The following is an 18,395-nucleotide window of genomic DNA, read 5'->3' on the forward strand; positions in this document are numbered from 1 at the left end:
TTCTCTATGTAGTTTTGGTGCGCCACTGCCGCCACCCAGCTGGATCATTGTCTTTTTAAGGCAATAAAACCTGCATGTTTTCCACACCGAAACAGAGTACTCTCTCATGGCCTACCATGAAAATATGTTCGGTCCTTCTCATTCGTATTGATTGTGGTTTCTTCTTTAGGTATAGAACGAGCAGACTACAATTTAGAGCCCTCTGTTTGGGGGACAAAAAGTTGTTTTTCTTTGAATGTTTACCTGATTCCTAATACCATTTGAAATGTGGGAAATTACTGTAGTTTTGCTGAGAAACTAGTAATCTGCCATGATATATTATACCATGTAGTTGTGAAAATACATTAATGGACATTTTGTTGTACCATGCATTGAGAATGCTAAATCAATTTCCTTGTATTTTCTCCATGTTCTATATAAAATGGCCATAACTGGACACGCTTATTTTCCTCTTTTTTTTTTTTTTTTTTTTAAAAAAAACCAGATCAAAACAAAATGTTTCAGAGTAAATAGTGTCAGCTGTGGGAGCTGTAAGTAGGTCAAATAAAACAGTTTGTTCTTAGAGTTAATGGGAAAAATCAGGACATGGAACTATTACAAGTTCAGATGTAGTCATTTTAAAATATGGGTAGCTGGCTCTAATATTCTGTGAATCATACATTTTGTATGATACGGGTTTCCTTTGCATTTTCTAAAAGCTAAAATGCTTAGCCCTAGAAGTTAGTGAGATGGTATGTGCTTGTGACCATTAAAATCATCTCTAAACTTCACAAACTGTACCCTCACCTTTTCTTACCCTTTTTTTTTTTTTTTTTTTTCTTCGAGACAGGGTTTCTCTGTGTAGCTTTGGTGCCTTTCCTGAATCTCGCTCTGTAGCCCAGGCTGGCCTCGAACTCACAGAGATCCTCCTGGCTCTGACTCCCAAGTACTGGAATTAAAAGCGAACGCCACCACCAGCCAGCTTCACCTTCTCTTCTGTCTGAATGTGTAACAAAACACAGAAAACACTTGATATTGGTAATGGTGGGTCTATGAGACTATAATGTGGTTCAAAATGGATAAGTAGTTTAACTTTTTTTTTTTTTTTTTTTTTTTTTTTGGTTTTCCAAGACAGGGTTTATCTGTGTAGCTTTGCGCCTTTCCTGGAACTCACTGTGTAACCCAGGCTGGCCTCAAACTCACAGCGATTTCGCTTGCCTCTGCCTCCTGAGTGCTGGGATTAAAGGTGTGCACCACCACTGCCTGGCAGTAGTTTAACTTTTAATCCAACAGTCTGATGTCACAGACTGGCCCATTGGGGGTATCATGACCGTAGGAGAACCAGAGCTTGGGTAGTCAGGAAGGCAAGGATTCGGCGAATGACAGACAAGACACTCAGAAGTGGTTTGAATCTGTTGCAATTTTACTTCTGCAAATCAGTAGTTTATATACAGAAAAGAAAACTATCAAGTCATACAAGGAACAACAAGAGCTTGGCAGTAATTCAATTACATCATCTTTAAAAAAACAGCAAGCATACAATTATTAATCGGCGTTAGACATATCTCTTTACCCATAAGAACTTTATGACCCAAAGAGCAGTCTGTGTTTTTTAAATTTAGTACAGTCCCTAGACTTGTGTAGGCTTCTTGTAGCTGTGTCTTTCATCTTTATCTCAGTCGTTCATTAGTTTATTATGTACTTTTATTTTTTTGGTTTTCACCATCCATTTAGCCAATTTGGATGTTGTAGATCCTCCCTAAGTTTTTTTTTTTTTTAGTTTTTTTATCATATATCTGTTTTAATATAAAACCTTTTTATCTGTTGGAATATGGACTCTTGTATTTTTATTTATTATTTTTACTCCTGTAAGGGGAAGGGGTTTTGTTGTAGTCTTTAAGTTTCTCATGCTGAACTTCCTTAACAGAGGGGCCCACCATCTGTCTTTTATGAGATAACGTCTTTTGTTATAAATTACTTTAGTTGGGATATCTAAAGGATTTTTAGTGGGTGAGTGTTCATTCCCTAGAAATGCCTGAACTATTGTACTTTCTTTATCTAGTGGCTTGGGGTCTTAAAGGAATAGCTCATTCTGCTATATCTAAATAAGGTCCATGTCCAGCTTCCCCTTTCCTCCATAGTTCACAACCCAAGCATTCATTAATTTTGGCTGTGTTTTATAGACTAATTAGAACATTATCAGAAAAGCAGTTATACAGAACCCATAGCCCAGAGAGCTCATGATCCGTGAAGCACGTCTCCTTCAAGAAGGAGGCATTACGCAGGCACTCTGCCAGGGACCTCCAGGGAGCTTAGTCCCGTGGGACATGTATCTCCTGTCCGCTATTATTGACATAATTGTTCATGTCACACAGACGACAGTGGAGTTGGTGTGGCAGTCTGAGTTGCTTCTTTTTTTTTTTTCTGTTTGTATGCTTTACACATTTTCTCATTATTTAAATTAACTTCTCAGTAACCAAAAGTATTTTATGTTTGAATAGATGTGGAAATTATCATAATCTTCATCATTGTATTATAACTAGTATTAGGACAGTGGTAGTTGCCTACCATTGTAAATCAAAACATGGTTCTTTGTTTTTTTCACTTTCTCAAATGTTGGTTCTGAATTGGGGATGAACTTCTTTTTTTTTTTTTTTTTTAAAGATTTATTTATTTATTATGTATACAGAAGAGGGCCCCAAATCTCATTACAGATGGTTGTGAGCCACCATGTGGATGCTGGGAATTGAACTCAGGACCTCTGGAAGAGCAATCAGTGCTCTTAACCTCTGAGCCATCTCTCCAGCCCTGGGGATGAACTTCTAATAAAATTTATAAAAAATGAAATTGAGCCTATACTTTTGTAAAGAATCCCCTCAAGATCCTGTTTTTTGTTTGTTTGTTTGTTTGTTTGTTTGTTCAAACTAATAAAATATAGTAGTTCAGAAACAACCACCAAAGAACAAGAAACAAAAGCCCACAAAATAAAACAAAAACCATGAAAAAGAAACCAGGATCAGCTGGTAGTGAGAGGGGACCTAGAAAGGTTAGGTATATATACATTAAATACTATACATAGATGAAAATGTCATGATGAAACCTGTTATGTGTAATTAATATATGTTAATAAAAATGATGGTATTTTTTTCTAGAAAAGGCTTGAGGGAAAAAAAATACCAAACTCAAGCCTGCCATTTTCAGAAAAGATATTATAATAGAGGAGTGGGTAAAACAAGTTTTCAACTAATAGACCACATTTTGTACTAATTATACAATTCTTTTATGTTTACAAAATATTGCTCTCATTCATTTAATAGCTGCGTATTGATTCCTTACGCAGCCAGGCATTCTTCGCATAGGAAATAAGTTTGTAAATGGAATGATCCTTGTTCAGGAGGTGGTAACATCCTGTTAAGGGAGCTAATAGACATAGTAAGTCAGCAAATTACATAGTTCGTTATAATTTGGTTAATACTATGGAAGCTAATGTAATGTAAGAAAAGTAAAGGAACAGCATAGGGCCCACACCTGAAGCCTCAGGACTTGGAAGGTGAAGGCAGGAGGATATGGCATTCCAGGATGTCCTCAGCAACAGTGAGTTCAAGGACATCCTGAGCTACATAAGACCTTGTGTCAAAAAGCCAGTGGCAGGGGTTTGGGCCTGAAGGAGATCATGATTTATAAGGGTAAGAATTGGGGCAGTTGAAGTCTTAAATGGGTTCATCGTAATAGGCCTCAAAAGAAATCAGATTTGCACACAGACTTGAAGAATATAAGGGAGTTCTCTGAAGAGATAATGTAGTGAAGATAATTTTCTGACAGCTGGAACAGAGATGCTTGGGGGTATGGGAGCACTGGCATGGTTTAGGAGGATGGTAAGGGGCCCATGCTAACTGAGGTGGAGAAGAAAGAAGGATGGGGAAAGTGTGAAATGAGGCTGGAGAGGTGTACTCAGAGACTGGGAAAACAGACTATGAATGGCTTCATAAGCCTTAACTTTTACTTTGAATGATGAAGGATTCAGTTCCAGAAATGGTGCACGGGAATGATAAGATCTCTGTATTTAATTAGACCACTCTGACTACTGTACTGAACAAAAGGGAACAAGGATAGAGCCAGGAAGACCCATGAGAGAAGTGGCAGAAATCTACACCATAAGCTGTGGTAGTTCAGATCACAGTAGGGTGGTAAGAAGTAAAAATAGATTAGAGACTGAGTATACTTAAAGTAGAATGGACATATGATTGATAACTTAAATGTAGTTTAAAAGAAGTGAGTTGAAAATTGCCTTTCTCTTGGATTCAGTGGGGGCTCCTGACTGAGATTAGGAGCCTAATTTTACATATGTCCAATTTGAAACGCCTGTGAGACAACCAGCTTGTAGTGTTTAGGTTGCACTTGGACATTTGAGAAAGTTGGGGAAAAGGACTGTAATACAATTTGGTATCTATTAAAATTATGTTATAGTATATATCAGTTCAACTTACTTTGTCAATTTATTAAAAGAACAGATTTCTCTTAAATTTCTCCATAAGGAATCAGTGTTTATTTTTCATTTTAGGAGTTAGAAAAGAAAAAGAAAAACTCAAGATAAAATAGAACATTAGTGAAATAGGAAATATGCTATAAAAAATAAATAAAGTATAATGGTGGTTCTTTGAAAAAGTAAATAAAATGGATAACCTCTTATCAAGATTTGTGAAGAGAAAAATGAAAACATAAACTGTCAACATCACTTGTGTCTTAGTTAGGATTTTTATTGTTGTGAAGAGACACCATGACCACAGCAACTCTGACAAAGAAAACATTTAATTGGGGTGGCTTGTTTACAGTTTCAGAGGTTCAGTCCATTATCATCATGATGGGGAGCATGGCAGCATGCAGGCAGACATGTTGCTAGAGCTGAGAGTCCTACATCTTGCAGGCAACAGGAAGTCAACTGACTGTCACACTGAGGGAAGCTTGACAAAAAGAGACCTCAAAGCCCGTCCCCACAGTGACACACTTCCTCCAACAAGGCCACACCCCCAATAGTGCCACTCCCTTTGGGGGCCATTTTCTTTACAACCAGCACAGCATGAAAAAAGAAAGTCACTAGAACCCCAGCAATATGAAAAGAGTAACAGAAAGGTATAATAAAAACCTTATCAGCACATTGAGGAGCTTAATGTAATGGACAGAAAAGTCCTTAAAAGATGTAATATACCAAAATTGACTTAAGAAGAAATGAGAGATCTTTTAAAATTTTTTTTATTTATTTATATTTTATGTATGAGTGTTCTACTTGTATACCTGCATACCAGAAGAGGGTATCAGATCCTATTATAGATAGTTATGAGCCACTGTGTGGTTGGTGGGAATTGAACTCAGAACCTCTGGAAGAGCAACCAGTGCTCTTAACCCCTGAGTCATCTGTCTAGCACCAAAAATAAGGTATCTTAAAGAATCCCATATTTACTACATAGTTGAGTTTGTAATTAAAAATGTTTCAGCAATTACTCTAACTCCAGTGTCGTAATTCTATTAATCATTTAAGAAACATAAACTCTCAGAAATCATACAAATTCCTGGATGTTTGTGTGAATCCATTGTAATTCTGCTGTGAGAGGTAACCAAAGATATTATGAGCAAATATATATAGACTACTACTGGGGAGATTACTATCAGCAGTTAAGAGCACCCGCTGCTCTTCCAGAGGACCTGGGTTCAATTCCCAACACCTACATGGTGGCTCACAACCATATGTAACTCCAGTTCCAGGGCATCCAACATCCTCTTCTGATCTCCATTGGCATCAGGCACTCACATAGTACACATATTGGCATACAACCAAAACATCCATACACATAAAATAGTAAAATAATAATAATAATAATAATAATAATAATAATAATTTTTTAAAAGATAGATAAGTCTAGAATATCTGTCCCATTTCAGACTTCTAAAAGGCAATTGGGCCTTATAAAATATTAGTGTGTAAACATTATCTGAAAATTAAAGACATCCAAGGAAGTTGAGATAGGAATATGAGTTCAAGGCTAGTCTGGGCTACACAGTGAAAACTTTGTTTCAAAAAATAAAAAGGAAAAATCAGCACGTTATTGTTTTCTTTTAATCTAAATGGTGCTGGCAGGGGCTGGGGGTTGTTGCCAACATTTGGTGATTGGATCTGTGCAATGAATGCATAAAAACAGAGGTTATAGCAAATGAAAAGTCACAAAATTATTTTTCTTAAGTGTGTCAATCTTATTTGCATTTGTATTTCTTTACAGTTTCAACTCTTAGCCTCAGCTCTGTTCAAATCTGGCTCAGATTTCACAGCTCTAGGTAAGTGTGCCAGCAGTTTATCTTGTTGTACTAACATTTGTTTGGATTTCGGTGTCTTATATGTACATTAGGTGAGGTACATTCAAACAAGTGTATGCGATTTCTGATAGTTGTTAAAAGATTACTTCTCAGGCATCATCTACCCGTTCCTGCCTGCAGTGTTCAGTTTATATGCCGCTTGATGCAGGGTGACGGCAGCAGAGTCATGGTCAGATAAACGGAATCAACCCTTGAGGGTGGGCTGCTTTCTCTTTGTTGTTGTTCGGGGAGTGGGGTGGTGTCAGGAGTTGATAAATGGAGAGGGGAATGAAATGTTTTGAAAGTAAATAAATTATCTTTCTCTAGAAATGAAAATTGTTAATTGTTGATAAATTAACTCCAAGTTCCTTTAAGATTTTTTTCTCCTCAAACCTCTCAGATATGGATATTACTCTTCATTTAGAAGTATTCTTATTTAGTATTAATAAATTACTTGAAAAAAATGTGGTGCTAGGAATTGAATGGTATTAATGGATGATTAAAGTAACTAAAGTTATAGAACTCTAATAGCATAAGAAATGGTCACAAGAATTGAAAATTGATTACATGAAATAGCCTTTGCACAGTAAAATACTATCAACATAGTAAACTGAAAATCTTTACCAGCTGTACTTTAGACAACTAGAATATATAAAGAACTGATACACATACACAAAGGCCTAAATGAATGAATTAATCATGCCAATCAGTAATGGGGCCAATGAACTGAACACACAGTTCTCAAAAGAAGAGATGCAGATGGCCCATAAATGTTTTTAAAAGCTCTCAATATAGTTAGCCATCAGAACAGTGCAAACTAGAGCTACTTGGAGACTCCATTTCACCACAGTCTTGAGAATGACTGTCCTCAAGGAAACATGAAAACAAACTCTGGCAAAGGAGATCTTTTTCAGTATTGATTCTTCGCTGGGCGGTGGTGGCGCACGCCTTTAATCCCAGCACTCGGGAGGCAGAGCCAGGTGGATCTCTGTGAGTTTGAGGCCAGCCTGGGCTACCAAGTGAGTCCCAGGAAAGGTGCAAAGCTACACAGAGAAACCCTGTCTCGGAAAAAAAAAAAAAAAAAAAAAACAAAAACAACTTCAGTATTGATTCAGCATTGGTGGAGTGTAAACTGGTGCAGTGATTGTGGAAACCAGTGTGGGGGCTTCTCAAAAGCTAAAAATAGAACTATAATATTACCCAGATGTCATTCTGGACATGTACCCAGAGGACTCTGTACCCCACCACAGAAAGATGTGCACATCCTTTTTCATTACTGATCTGTTTGCAGGGAAATGGAACCATCTTAAATGTCTATCAACAAATGAATAGGTAATTGTTACCAGCTCCAGGATTGTAGTAAGAATGCAGCTGAATATGGTAAAGCTATACCTGGAAAAAAAAAATCAAGGCATTCTTCCAGAGGAACCCAAATCTCAAGGAGTATTTGGTGTTATTTGATTTTTAATGTGTCAGCTGTTTCCTGCTATGAATTTCATGTGCGCTCTTAACTTCCCCAAGAACTTTTAACAGTTTATTTTACCTGAAATTCTTCTCAAGCATCCTAGGCCTAGTAGACAGGTGAACTTAGGTACATAGCTTTGTTTCTTGTGCAAATGAAGCTCAGACCCCCCTTTCTCTCACAGCCCAAATGGTATTCCAGAGCAATTGACTCAGAACAGAAGGGTTTTTTGCATACCAGGTACAATGTATCTATGAGGCAGGTTTCCTAGCTCCGAGCAGAGTTACCCCACCCTACCCCACCCTGCCAGTATATGGCGGCATAGGAAAATAGAGGCAGTTTTATTCTAGTGACTTATAGACTTCTTTTCCCAACCACCTGTAAGATTGTAGTTTGAGCACATTGGTGATAGACTCGTAACGTTTCACCTAGCCATTTATAAGAATATATTTTGAGCACATAAATTCCCTTTCTGACTTATTGCAGGCCTTATCTAACCCCACCTCTTTTATTCACTCCCCTTTTGTGTTGCAAATGAAGCTGGCTATCACTGCTCTTGTGGGGCCTGGGAAGCCTAGCACTGTACTGTAAGAGTCAGGCTGCTGGTGGGGCTGCAACTGGTTGTGGGAGCGGAAGGGGAAGGAACCAAGGTAGAGAGAAGTGAAGATGAGGACAAGGCAAAAAGAGCTTAGAACTGGGGTAGGACAGGAAGAGAAGGGACAGAGAGGAGCTAAGCTTAAGAACAGAAAAAAAACTGTAGAGAGAGAACTGACTCGGAAGAATAAAGTGTATAGACTAAAGAGTTTCGTGTATGTAGATTTATTAGTGAACCCCGCAGATTAATCCACCACCAGTAGCGTCTCTTCTGGAACTCTGGGTGAAGGCTATTGGGAGCAGGACCCCAATAGCCCTCATTAGATAATGAAAGTATGGTACATTCATATATGGAATTTTAATCATAAAGAAAAATGAGATTTGCAGGAAAATGGGTGGAACTAGAAAATGTTGCACTAAGTGAGGTGACTCAGACTCCGAGAGACAAGCACTGTGTTTATCATGCACATATCCTGGCCTTCCAATTCTATGTGTGTTTATTATGGGGAGTGGGTGTGAGGAAAGGCCAGAACACTATAAAAGAGCTGTGAGAGGAGGCAAAGGGGTGGGGAGTAAGAGAACACATGTGATGTAGAAGTTGAAGGGGACTTGTGGGAACATGGGCAAGAAGATGCGCGAGAGGAGTGACCATCACCTAAAGCTAAGAATGTATGAGAACACCCAGAGGAAACCTATGCTTTCCATGCTGATTTAAACGTTAACACACACACATACACACGCACGCACGCACGCACGCACGCACAGAGCAGCTAAACTAGGTTATCATAAAAATAAGTCTGCTAAGTCTGTAATAGAAGTTCCAGGACCCAGAGCTTTATCTGGTGAATTTTCAAGGATATTTTTGTTAGAACAATTCACGATAGGTAGCTTCAGTCTTTTGCCAGCATTATACTTTTTAAGTTCTACACTGGGCTTGGACTCAATGATTCTTTGGCCTCAAAGAGTAATCTTTGAAACATGAGAAACTCCAGTTCTGAACTTGGCATTGTGAAGTGTAATTTTACATGAGCACACACTAACCCTGTGGATGCCAGTGCTGCTAGTATTTGCCCAGGAGTTGTACAACAGTGTGCATAATATAAATACTGCTCTCTTATTTGGAATCAGATGAGCCCTTGGTGGTACTGGTTTACTTTCTTCATTGGTTGTCCTTTTGTCTGCTAAAGAGGAGTGATTCTTGGAAGAAAAAACAAACAAATTGTGTGATTCTGGTGCTATTCCCTGGGATGGGAAAGAACAGCAATGTTCCTTGGGATTTTTTGTCTTCCCTTTTCTATAACAAGTAACTTTAAGGATTTAGGCAACTCTGGTCTTCATTTCTAACTCCAGAACAGCTTGAGATCATTGTGGTAAGAAAGGAAACAGAAAGGAAAAAACAGAAAACTAGCAGTCCTTAACTCCCAAGTACATTGGACTCCACTGGCTAGATTAGCAGGCACTATCATTCCAGTGGACATGTCTTTAGGGTACAAAACCTTGCAGCCCTGTCCTGATAAATGGAGTAACTAGGTACAAACACTGCTAGAAAGCTCACGCCTTTCAGAATTTTGTCCTTTGAAGCAGACATAGTGATAAACAGATTGTGAGCCTGCCATCAGTGTAAAGGAGTTTGTGCCTTAGTGTGTCCAGATACCACCGCCCAGAGCCATTGTTTTACTTACTGGTGGGCAACACTAACCTGTCTTGGTAATGTTTGGCCATTAAAACAAGAATTTCTTGACAGTGATTAAATAGGTTAAGACTGTGTCAGCAAATATTTTACCATTTAGCTTAATTCCTTTCTTCTGTCTGTTCCCTGCTCTCTGCCAGAGGACATATTTTGTCAAGAACAACTTGTTTCCTCGGTGTATAAACAGAGCTGACTCCTAGTAGATCCTCATCTTTAGAGCAGTCATTGTCTTCAGTCCTGGTTAGTACAGCGCAGCAGAAGTGAGAGGAGTGTGAGGGGTGACATCAGTACCACCTTTCTCTGCAGCCACTGTGATTTCAGTCTTAGTATTGGGTCAGGGGGTGTCCTGGATCCTGCCGCTTGTACATGTATCGAAACAAACAGGCAAACAAACATTACTCAGATGAAGCATAAGTTTCTCCTTACACAGCTTCCCAGTCTGCTCTACCTGGTGTGTCTTTACCCAACACTGCCTTGTAAAGAGACATGTTGATATAATTGATTCTGATTATTCAGATAATTATGTTTTATAACCACAGGGACAATTAGTGAAGGTGAATCACTGCTCTTATGGGAAACTCGGAGAATTAAGTTTCTGTGAGCCCCTCCAACAGATCATTGCATAACATTGATTCTTGGGTATTTCTATTTAATGCCTCCTTAGTTAATACATTATTTATTTATTCATTCACATTGAACTCATGGTCAGGAGGACCAAAGTCCCTACCTGAATGAAGCTTGTTTAGCCTGTTGTCTCTGAAAGCCACGTCACAGCTTCTTACTCTCAGAAACACTAGACTGCAGCTCCAGGCCACTTTAAATGGTGGGGTCACCATCAAACAGCACAGAATTTGAAAAATGTGGCTCCAAACAGAACATGAAATAACAGCTATATGATATGAGACCTGAAACAAGAAGGCAGACTTTACTGGGGATGTGCTTCTGGCAACTCAAATATTCTGCCATTCTGCACTTGTCTATAAATATTCACAATAGTGCCCCAAGTCTTGATTGTGGGATTACAAATAAATTTCAGTGATGAGGTGACTTTGTAAATATAGAATCTTTAGTCAAGATTTTATATTAATATGTATATATAAGCATATGGTTTTGAGTATGCTGCTTTTGTTACATAGTGTAAAAACATACTATACAGCATATTTATTTAATTGTGTGGCTTTGAAATATTTTTATGAAACTGTGCTATATCTGCTGGGTCCTTACGAAAGAATTCTAAGGACCCTCTATAGTCCGATGGTAGTGTAAGTTTTGATTTCCTTATTAGTGATCAAAGGACTAGATGAGCATAACGTATTGTCCTACACACTAAGTTAAATGCAGTAAGACTAAGTAGATAGACTTTAGTCTCCTCAACCACTGTCTGTGAGACCTTATTAAACTACTAACTCTCTTAACTGATTCTGAGGAGGGAGTTTATGTGTCCAGGCCTAGAAATGATATGTTGATAGTTAGTGTAACTGATTTTGGATTTCTCAAATAATTTGCTACTACAAAGAATTATGCCTTTTTGGAAAAATGACTGACTTCAGAGCTGTATAAGAATGAGTTTGAAACCTTATTGTATGGGAAAGTAAAGAAATGTTCAAAAATTGGTGGGTATGTTTCTCACTGGTTAAATCTGAGATGATGTGAATATCAAAATGAATGGCGACAATGATGAGTTTAACATTGAATAAGAGAAAAATTCAGGAGTACATACTGATCCAAACAAATAAATTTAAAAAGGAAGATAAAAGAAGATCTTTATAGTTGGGCATAGTGGCGCACACCTTTAATCCCAGCACTTGGGAAGCAGAGGCAGGTGGATCTCTGTGAGTTCAAGGCCAGCCTGGTCTGCAAAGTGAGTTCCAAGACATCCAGGGATATATAGTAAAACCTTGTCTTGAAAAAAAACAACAAAAAGAGAGAGAGAGAGATCTTTATAACAGAATTCCAGTTAGCAACTATAGAAGGAATCACAATTAGAAAAATCACAGTGTTTTATATAATTGCTCTTTCAGTAAGAACCATCAGTGACTACTAATCACTGGGTTTTGGTGTTTTGTGAAACAAGGTATTTATGCAGTGTCGAACAATTTCCCCATTAGCGGTTATTAATTTCAGAAATAGGAATAAAACTTTAGCAGAGAAATTGGGCATAGGCTGAGTTTTCCTTATGACCAAAGTTAGTACCATTGATAGCGGTCCAAACTGATAACCATGTGCTTTCTGAGATGATACACTGAGAAGGACACAGTGTCACTTCTGTAGTATTCTGCCAAGGACTGCGTAAACCGGTCTGTCATAGAGCTGTCAAGACAAACCCAAATTGAACACACACTATACAACTTTCCTATGTACTTCAAAAATAATCTGTGCCATTAGAAGATGAAGAAGCTGCAGATTTGATTCAGATCAAAGAGACTTCAAATCCAAATAGAGTGTGATCTCAGGTCAGATTTTTGCTTAGGGATAAATGAATAATAAAAAGATTATTAAAACATTAATTTAAGTTTCCCAAATTTAATATGGAGTGAGCATTAAGATGTAGCTCAGTGGCAGAACACTTGCCATGTGCAAGGTCCTAGCTTCATTCCTTAACTCCACGGGAGATGGGTATGTGTAGAGTGGGGCAGGGGTGGAAGAGGAAGGGGATGGTGGGTCATATGAGTGGATGTTCTGTTCTTAGTTGAAATGAGTTCAGTAATTCCAGAGTGAGGGTGTACAAAACCCACAGGTGCTTCCACAAAAAGATGATGAGTTGGGCATGTCTATGTCCACAATAAGGACATGTCAGGCAAGACACTAAGAGCAGACTCATCAAAGTAAAGGTCCTGGATGAGTAGTCATTGGACTTTCGAAACCTCTGTGTGTTTGCAGGGTTTGAAAGTAAAGCGATTGGAAAAATTCAGAAAAGCACAATAAAGAGAAGGGTTATAATCTCACCTTCACAAATAAGCTTTGTTAGTATTTTTCAGTATTTCCTTCTATTCATGTCTATGATATGATAGTAAGCTTTGTTAAGCTAAGCTCAAAGGAAGAAATATTTCCCCCTACAAACTTAAAAATACCAATAATAATAATAATTTTTTAAAATAAAAAAGAATGAACTATTCTCAAGGCATTGTTTATTTCCTTCCAGGAAGCTGGTAACCTTGACAATGTTATGTTCTATTTCTATTCTTTACAAGATTAAAACAATTTGGATCTAAAACTGTTGAGTGGAATCAGTCCAATTTGTGTTTTCCCTGAACTATCACAGCCATGGTTCTTTTTCTGATGGTTCCAGCTAGCCATTCAGTAATAGGAAATCATTTATCATATAAGTATTTAATTTGTATGTTAGAAGTCTGAAGCAACTGAGATCAGTATACAAACTTACCAAAATGGGGCATTGGTTGGTGTGAACTTGAAAATTAAATGTTGCTAGATGTAAATGGAGGGAAGAATCCTTTATATTAATAAACTCTGTCTTTTAAAAACGTCTATTACTCTGTGGTATTTATTTGCATAAAAGTACTTAGTTACTCTCATTAAATATGGAACCTGTTACACAGCACCATAATAATGGCATTTAAGGTACCTGATGTGCTGTAGTACTTGGATTTCTTTCTCTTGGTTGTCTGTATTTTCACTCAGTCCTCTGGCAGTACTTCCACCTCTAAAGACCTTGCTGATTTTAGCCTGCTTTCCTGAAGATCTCTTCATTGTGATTTTTGTTATATTTTATTACCAAAAACATTACTGGGACAGAAGCACTGAAGAGATAGAGGAATGGAATTTCCTTAATTAAGTAGTAGAGTAATAATTTAGCAAAGGAGAGGTGAGAAATCAGTATTAATTACTGAAATAACAATCTTTCTGCTAGGTGTTGTAGTTGCATTTAATCTGTACAGATGTCTGTGAAGTAAACAGGATTTCACAGATGTACATCTGTGAGGAAATGGGTGCTGGACACCAAGGAGGCTGATAATGCCTAGTTGAAACTGCTGCATCTACCCCCAGGGCAGTGGTTCTCAACCTGTGGGTCATAACCCTTTCACAGAGTTTGCCTACACCCATCAGAAAACACAGATGTGTACATTACATTTCATAACAGTAGCAAAACTATAGTTATGAAGTAACAACGAAGTAATTTTATGATTGGGGGTCAGCACACCATGAGAAACTATTAAAGGGTCACAGCATTTGGAAGGTTGAGAACCACTGCTCTAGATGGTGTGAGCTGGTAGAACCAGGATCATGTTCGTAGAGTTTAGCTAGTCTTGAAGCCTGTCTTGATTTTGATTTTTCCCTTTGTGCATGATGCTGGTCACATTGACTTTTCTGTTTTGTTTTGAATTTTTGAAATAATATATAAATTTGTTTTCTTTTCTTCACCAGGCTTTTCAGATGTGGATCACACCTATGCTCAAAGAACTCAGCTCTTTGACACCCTAGTAAATTTCTTTCCCGACAGCATGACTCCTCCTAAAGGCAATCTGGTAGACCTCATCACACTGTAAACTGGGGAGTCGAGTTGAGGAATTGCTAGGCTCAGAAGTGGAGACTGGAGTCGGAGTTCCGTGTTTGTGTGGGCAGAGGTGACGTCGCAGTAATTGAGGACTGCATCAGAGTTTTGAAGGATCCTTATTATCACAAGTTTTAACCCTCTCCTTCGTACCTGACCACAATCCCTTTTTCCTCATATTCTGCATTAGGCTAATAAAGTGAAATTGATATACTTCCCATTTAATTATGCATATCTTTCTTTAGCTTTTAAGAATTAACAAGTGTTAATGATAATGACACTATTCTGCTTTCCCGTTTTTCCAAGTTTATTTTTAGTTAGGAAAGCAGCACTGTCAGTAGACTCAGTGCTGTAGGAGGTGGGGTTTGCTGTTGGGTTGTTGGCCTTTGTCCCCTTGTCTCCTCTCTTTCCCTTTTTACTTTTCCTCACCTCACAACTGTTGTCAGTGTACCACTGGCTTCCTTGGTCATTCTTAGCGGGTGTATATTCCTGTGGGACAGTTGCTGTACGGGAAGCTGATATGTGGAACTGTTGACTTTCCTTGTATTAGGTTAGAGGGCCTCAGTTTATACTTTCTGCCATAAAACCAAAAAACAAAACTCAAGATTGACCCAGACTCCTGATCAGAGTTGGCATTTCTGAATTGATATTTTGTAGTGGCTGTTACAGTAGCCATTGGCTTCGGATCACAAAAACCTGAAACCAAGGCTGTCATCCCGAAACTTTAAGAGGTTCCCCCCAGATGACCAGCAGGAGAGGTCCTGTCCTGATGACTGTTTTCACTGATAGCTTTGGAGGGATTGGGGGAGGAAAGGACTCTCCTCTGGTAGAGTTATACAGAACCCGTGCTCACATTCTTCTCGGAGTTCTCTTGTTGTTGCAGTTTTATCTGGGGAAGTGGGTTCCAGAGCTGTGCTTTCATTTTTTTTCTGATATGTGTCCCTGCTGTTTTGAAGAATAATGGTTTGTGGTTGTCTTTTGGCATACAACTGACAGGCATTTCAGTTTCATGACCAGGCTTTTTTAAATAGACAAAAGGAAAAAAAAAATACTAAGTTTTTCACTAGACAGAAAAGTACAACAAATTGTTCCATTCTTGTGTATGCAGGAACAGAGGAGCATACCTTCCTATTAGGTGTTGTGGAATGTTGCATGAGAAACCTGCATCTGGCTAGTTAGTGTTCACATTGCTGAAAGTGTGCCATCTGCAGCTGGTAACCCACCATGTTGAAAGCAGAACCTATAATATCCACATGCCAGCTGTTAAGAGTGAGTGACTATGAAATTGACCTGTACTTTCAAAAAGTGTCTGTATAGGAATGAGACTTTGATATGTCTTTTTCCTCTGTCTTTACTTCATGGTTTTACTTTTGAGGATGAATGGGAGTATATTTTTGCCATTTGAGATGAACAGGAATGTATTTTTGCTGGTTGTAGGATTGAATCGTGGCTTTTTAGCTTTACAAGCATCCCAAAGCAATCAGTAGTAATTTATTAAACATGTAAGTCAATACCTTATCTTGTGAAAAATATGATGTATAGTTTATCAGGTATCAAATTGTATAAATACAGAATAATCAGTTAACTGTACATTTGAGTAATATTCAAAGACTTATAATTTCTTAAAGTGATTCTCCTGAGTAACAGCCAAGAGCATAAACTGTATCACTAATAGTATAGCCTGATGGATCTCATTTTTCAAAGACAGATGCAAATCAGTAGTTGACAAAGGAACCTGAACTGGAAGTTTCCAAAATATAAGAGCTGTAGCTGAGCATCTTGACAATACAACCAAATGGAATTCTGCTACCTGCCACCTTTTTTGTATGCATGCTCTCCCCCACTCCCCATCCCACCCCCAAGTTTTTCCCATCAGTTCCTCAGACTCTATTATTTGGATGAAATTCATTTCTTGACCTCAGTGATTCTTTTTTTCCTCGTAACTGCTTTTTTCTGTTTCTATCATGCCTGCTTTAATTCCATCTCTCCTCACTTTTATTTAGTTTGAGTTTTTAATTTTCACAACCATGTTTAAGTGGTTGAGTCCTAGGAAAGCACTGAGTGTTGCCTGAGTGAGATCTCTCACTGACTGAGGAGGTAACTGACAGGGCTGGCTAGATCAGGTTAGAATCTGTGCCTTGGGGTTTAGTGGGGGCACTGCCAGTGACAGCTTCAGAAAGTATAGGCCTTTCTGTGTCCAGGACCAAGACTGACATGTTGCTCACAACATTTCCTATCAGAACCCAGATTGAGAAATTGTACAGATATTTATTTACTAAGGAGCAACAGCAGAATATTATAATTTATACAATAAAGTTAGTATTTAAGTAACCAAATACATGTGCTTTACTACTTTAAGTTTCATGTTCTAGCTTAGTCCCAAATTAAAACACTTAGCTTTAGATGCGTTAGTGGGAAACTGTTCCCTTTACTTAATCCCCAGTTTCAGCCTCACCTCCATCTCCTTTTTTCCAGCAGAATATGTGGCTTTCAATCAGAAATTAGCTGTAGATACCTGATGCTACTTTCACCCTTGTATGCTGTAAGAATTTGAACTGCAAGTCACTTGACAGTGCATATGCATTTTATTTATGAAATAGTAGGAGACCTTACTTGGCCACCAGCTTGTTGGATTCAGTTATGTCGTGTTTTTTACACACAGAGAGTCATTTAGAATTGGATTCCCACCAATGTGTCGTTAAAGCTGACACACAGTATTAACCTTTATCAAAGTCACCTTTTTTGATACGGTTTCCATTTCTACTAAAACTGCCCATTCTGTGTCCAGAGAGTAAAAAGAGAAAGTATCGGGAATGAAGTCATTGGCTTGTTGTAGAAAAGTGTGTAGGTTTAAAGTCAGTGCTGTGTTTGTTTATAAAGCTGTATTGAGTGCAGTGTGTGCTTTGTGTGTGAGTGCTGGCCACTTGTCACTCCACTGGCTCTCCACATCTGCCTTAAAAGTGTTTCACAGAAGTACACAGTAACAGCTTCACAGGACAAAGTAGGCTTAAAATCCATACAGATAAAAGCTAGCTGAGGAACTTAACCATTTAGTGAGAGATTGAGAATGTTGTTTAATAAGTCAAAAAGCACTTAAAAGAGTGTTCCTGATTACTAATCTCAGAGTTAAATTTCATGGTAATTATATATATAAAGGAATTAATTATTTTGTTTTGTTGGATAATTGTGAGTCATTTATTTCCTGAGTGAAACAAGTGTGAAATCCTTAGCTGACTATTTTATGACAGTTGGTAATTCTGGTTTGATAGTGTGCACTGTAGACAAAGTCACAAAGCTCTTTAAAAATGCCCTTCCTAACACTTGCTCATCTACAGTCTCATCCCTTCGCAGAAATTCTTGCTTGAATTTTCACCAAGTTTTAGCTAGTCTGTGGTTTAGGATGTTCAGGCTCTACAAGAAAAAAAAAATCTCTAGTTGCTGGAGATATGTCATAGAGGTCTGTATATGACAATATTTACAGATTAAGTCGTTGGGCTCTTTAATGCAATTTTTGTTTTCTGTATTAGGCAAATAATACTAATTTTTATATGTGGTTTTTGACTGTGGGTTTAGTCTCTGTAATTTGTCTTAATGTTAAAATGGCTTGGCTATCCAAAGCTTCTAGTATATGTCAGGTATATATTATATAAAATCTTATCTATATAGGTGTGTCAGTTGAAGGTCAGAATTTCCACATTTGTTGAAATTACATGGAGCTGACCAGTACAAATGAATGACATGAATAGTTTGCTTATTTGTGAGGTGGAGTTATTGCAGTCTATTGATTTCATCACCAATGCTCTTGTTTTCTTAAT

General features: G+C 38.0%; 1 protein-coding gene across 1 annotated transcript in view; it reads left to right on the forward strand.

The window, feature by feature from the left end:
• The window catches only part of Mkln1 (muskelin 1), a 123,474-nt gene extending 108,669 nt beyond the window's left edge, over positions 1-14,805 (forward strand). Inside the window, exons 16-17 of the mRNA XM_059257014.1 lie at positions 6,252-6,306; positions 14,454-14,805. Of these exons, the coding sequence (XP_059112997.1) occupies positions 6,252-6,306; positions 14,454-14,575 (177 nt within the window). The 3' untranslated portion in view covers positions 14,576-14,805. The remainder of the gene's footprint in view (positions 1-6,251; positions 6,307-14,453) is intronic.
• Positions 14,806-18,395: the final 3,590 nt, after the last annotated feature.

The sequence above is a fragment of the Peromyscus eremicus genome, chromosome 3 (genome assembly GCF_949786415.1).
Source record: "Peromyscus eremicus chromosome 3, PerEre_H2_v1, whole genome shotgun sequence".
In the NCBI taxonomy this organism is placed as follows: domain Eukaryota; kingdom Metazoa; phylum Chordata; class Mammalia; order Rodentia; family Cricetidae; genus Peromyscus; species Peromyscus eremicus.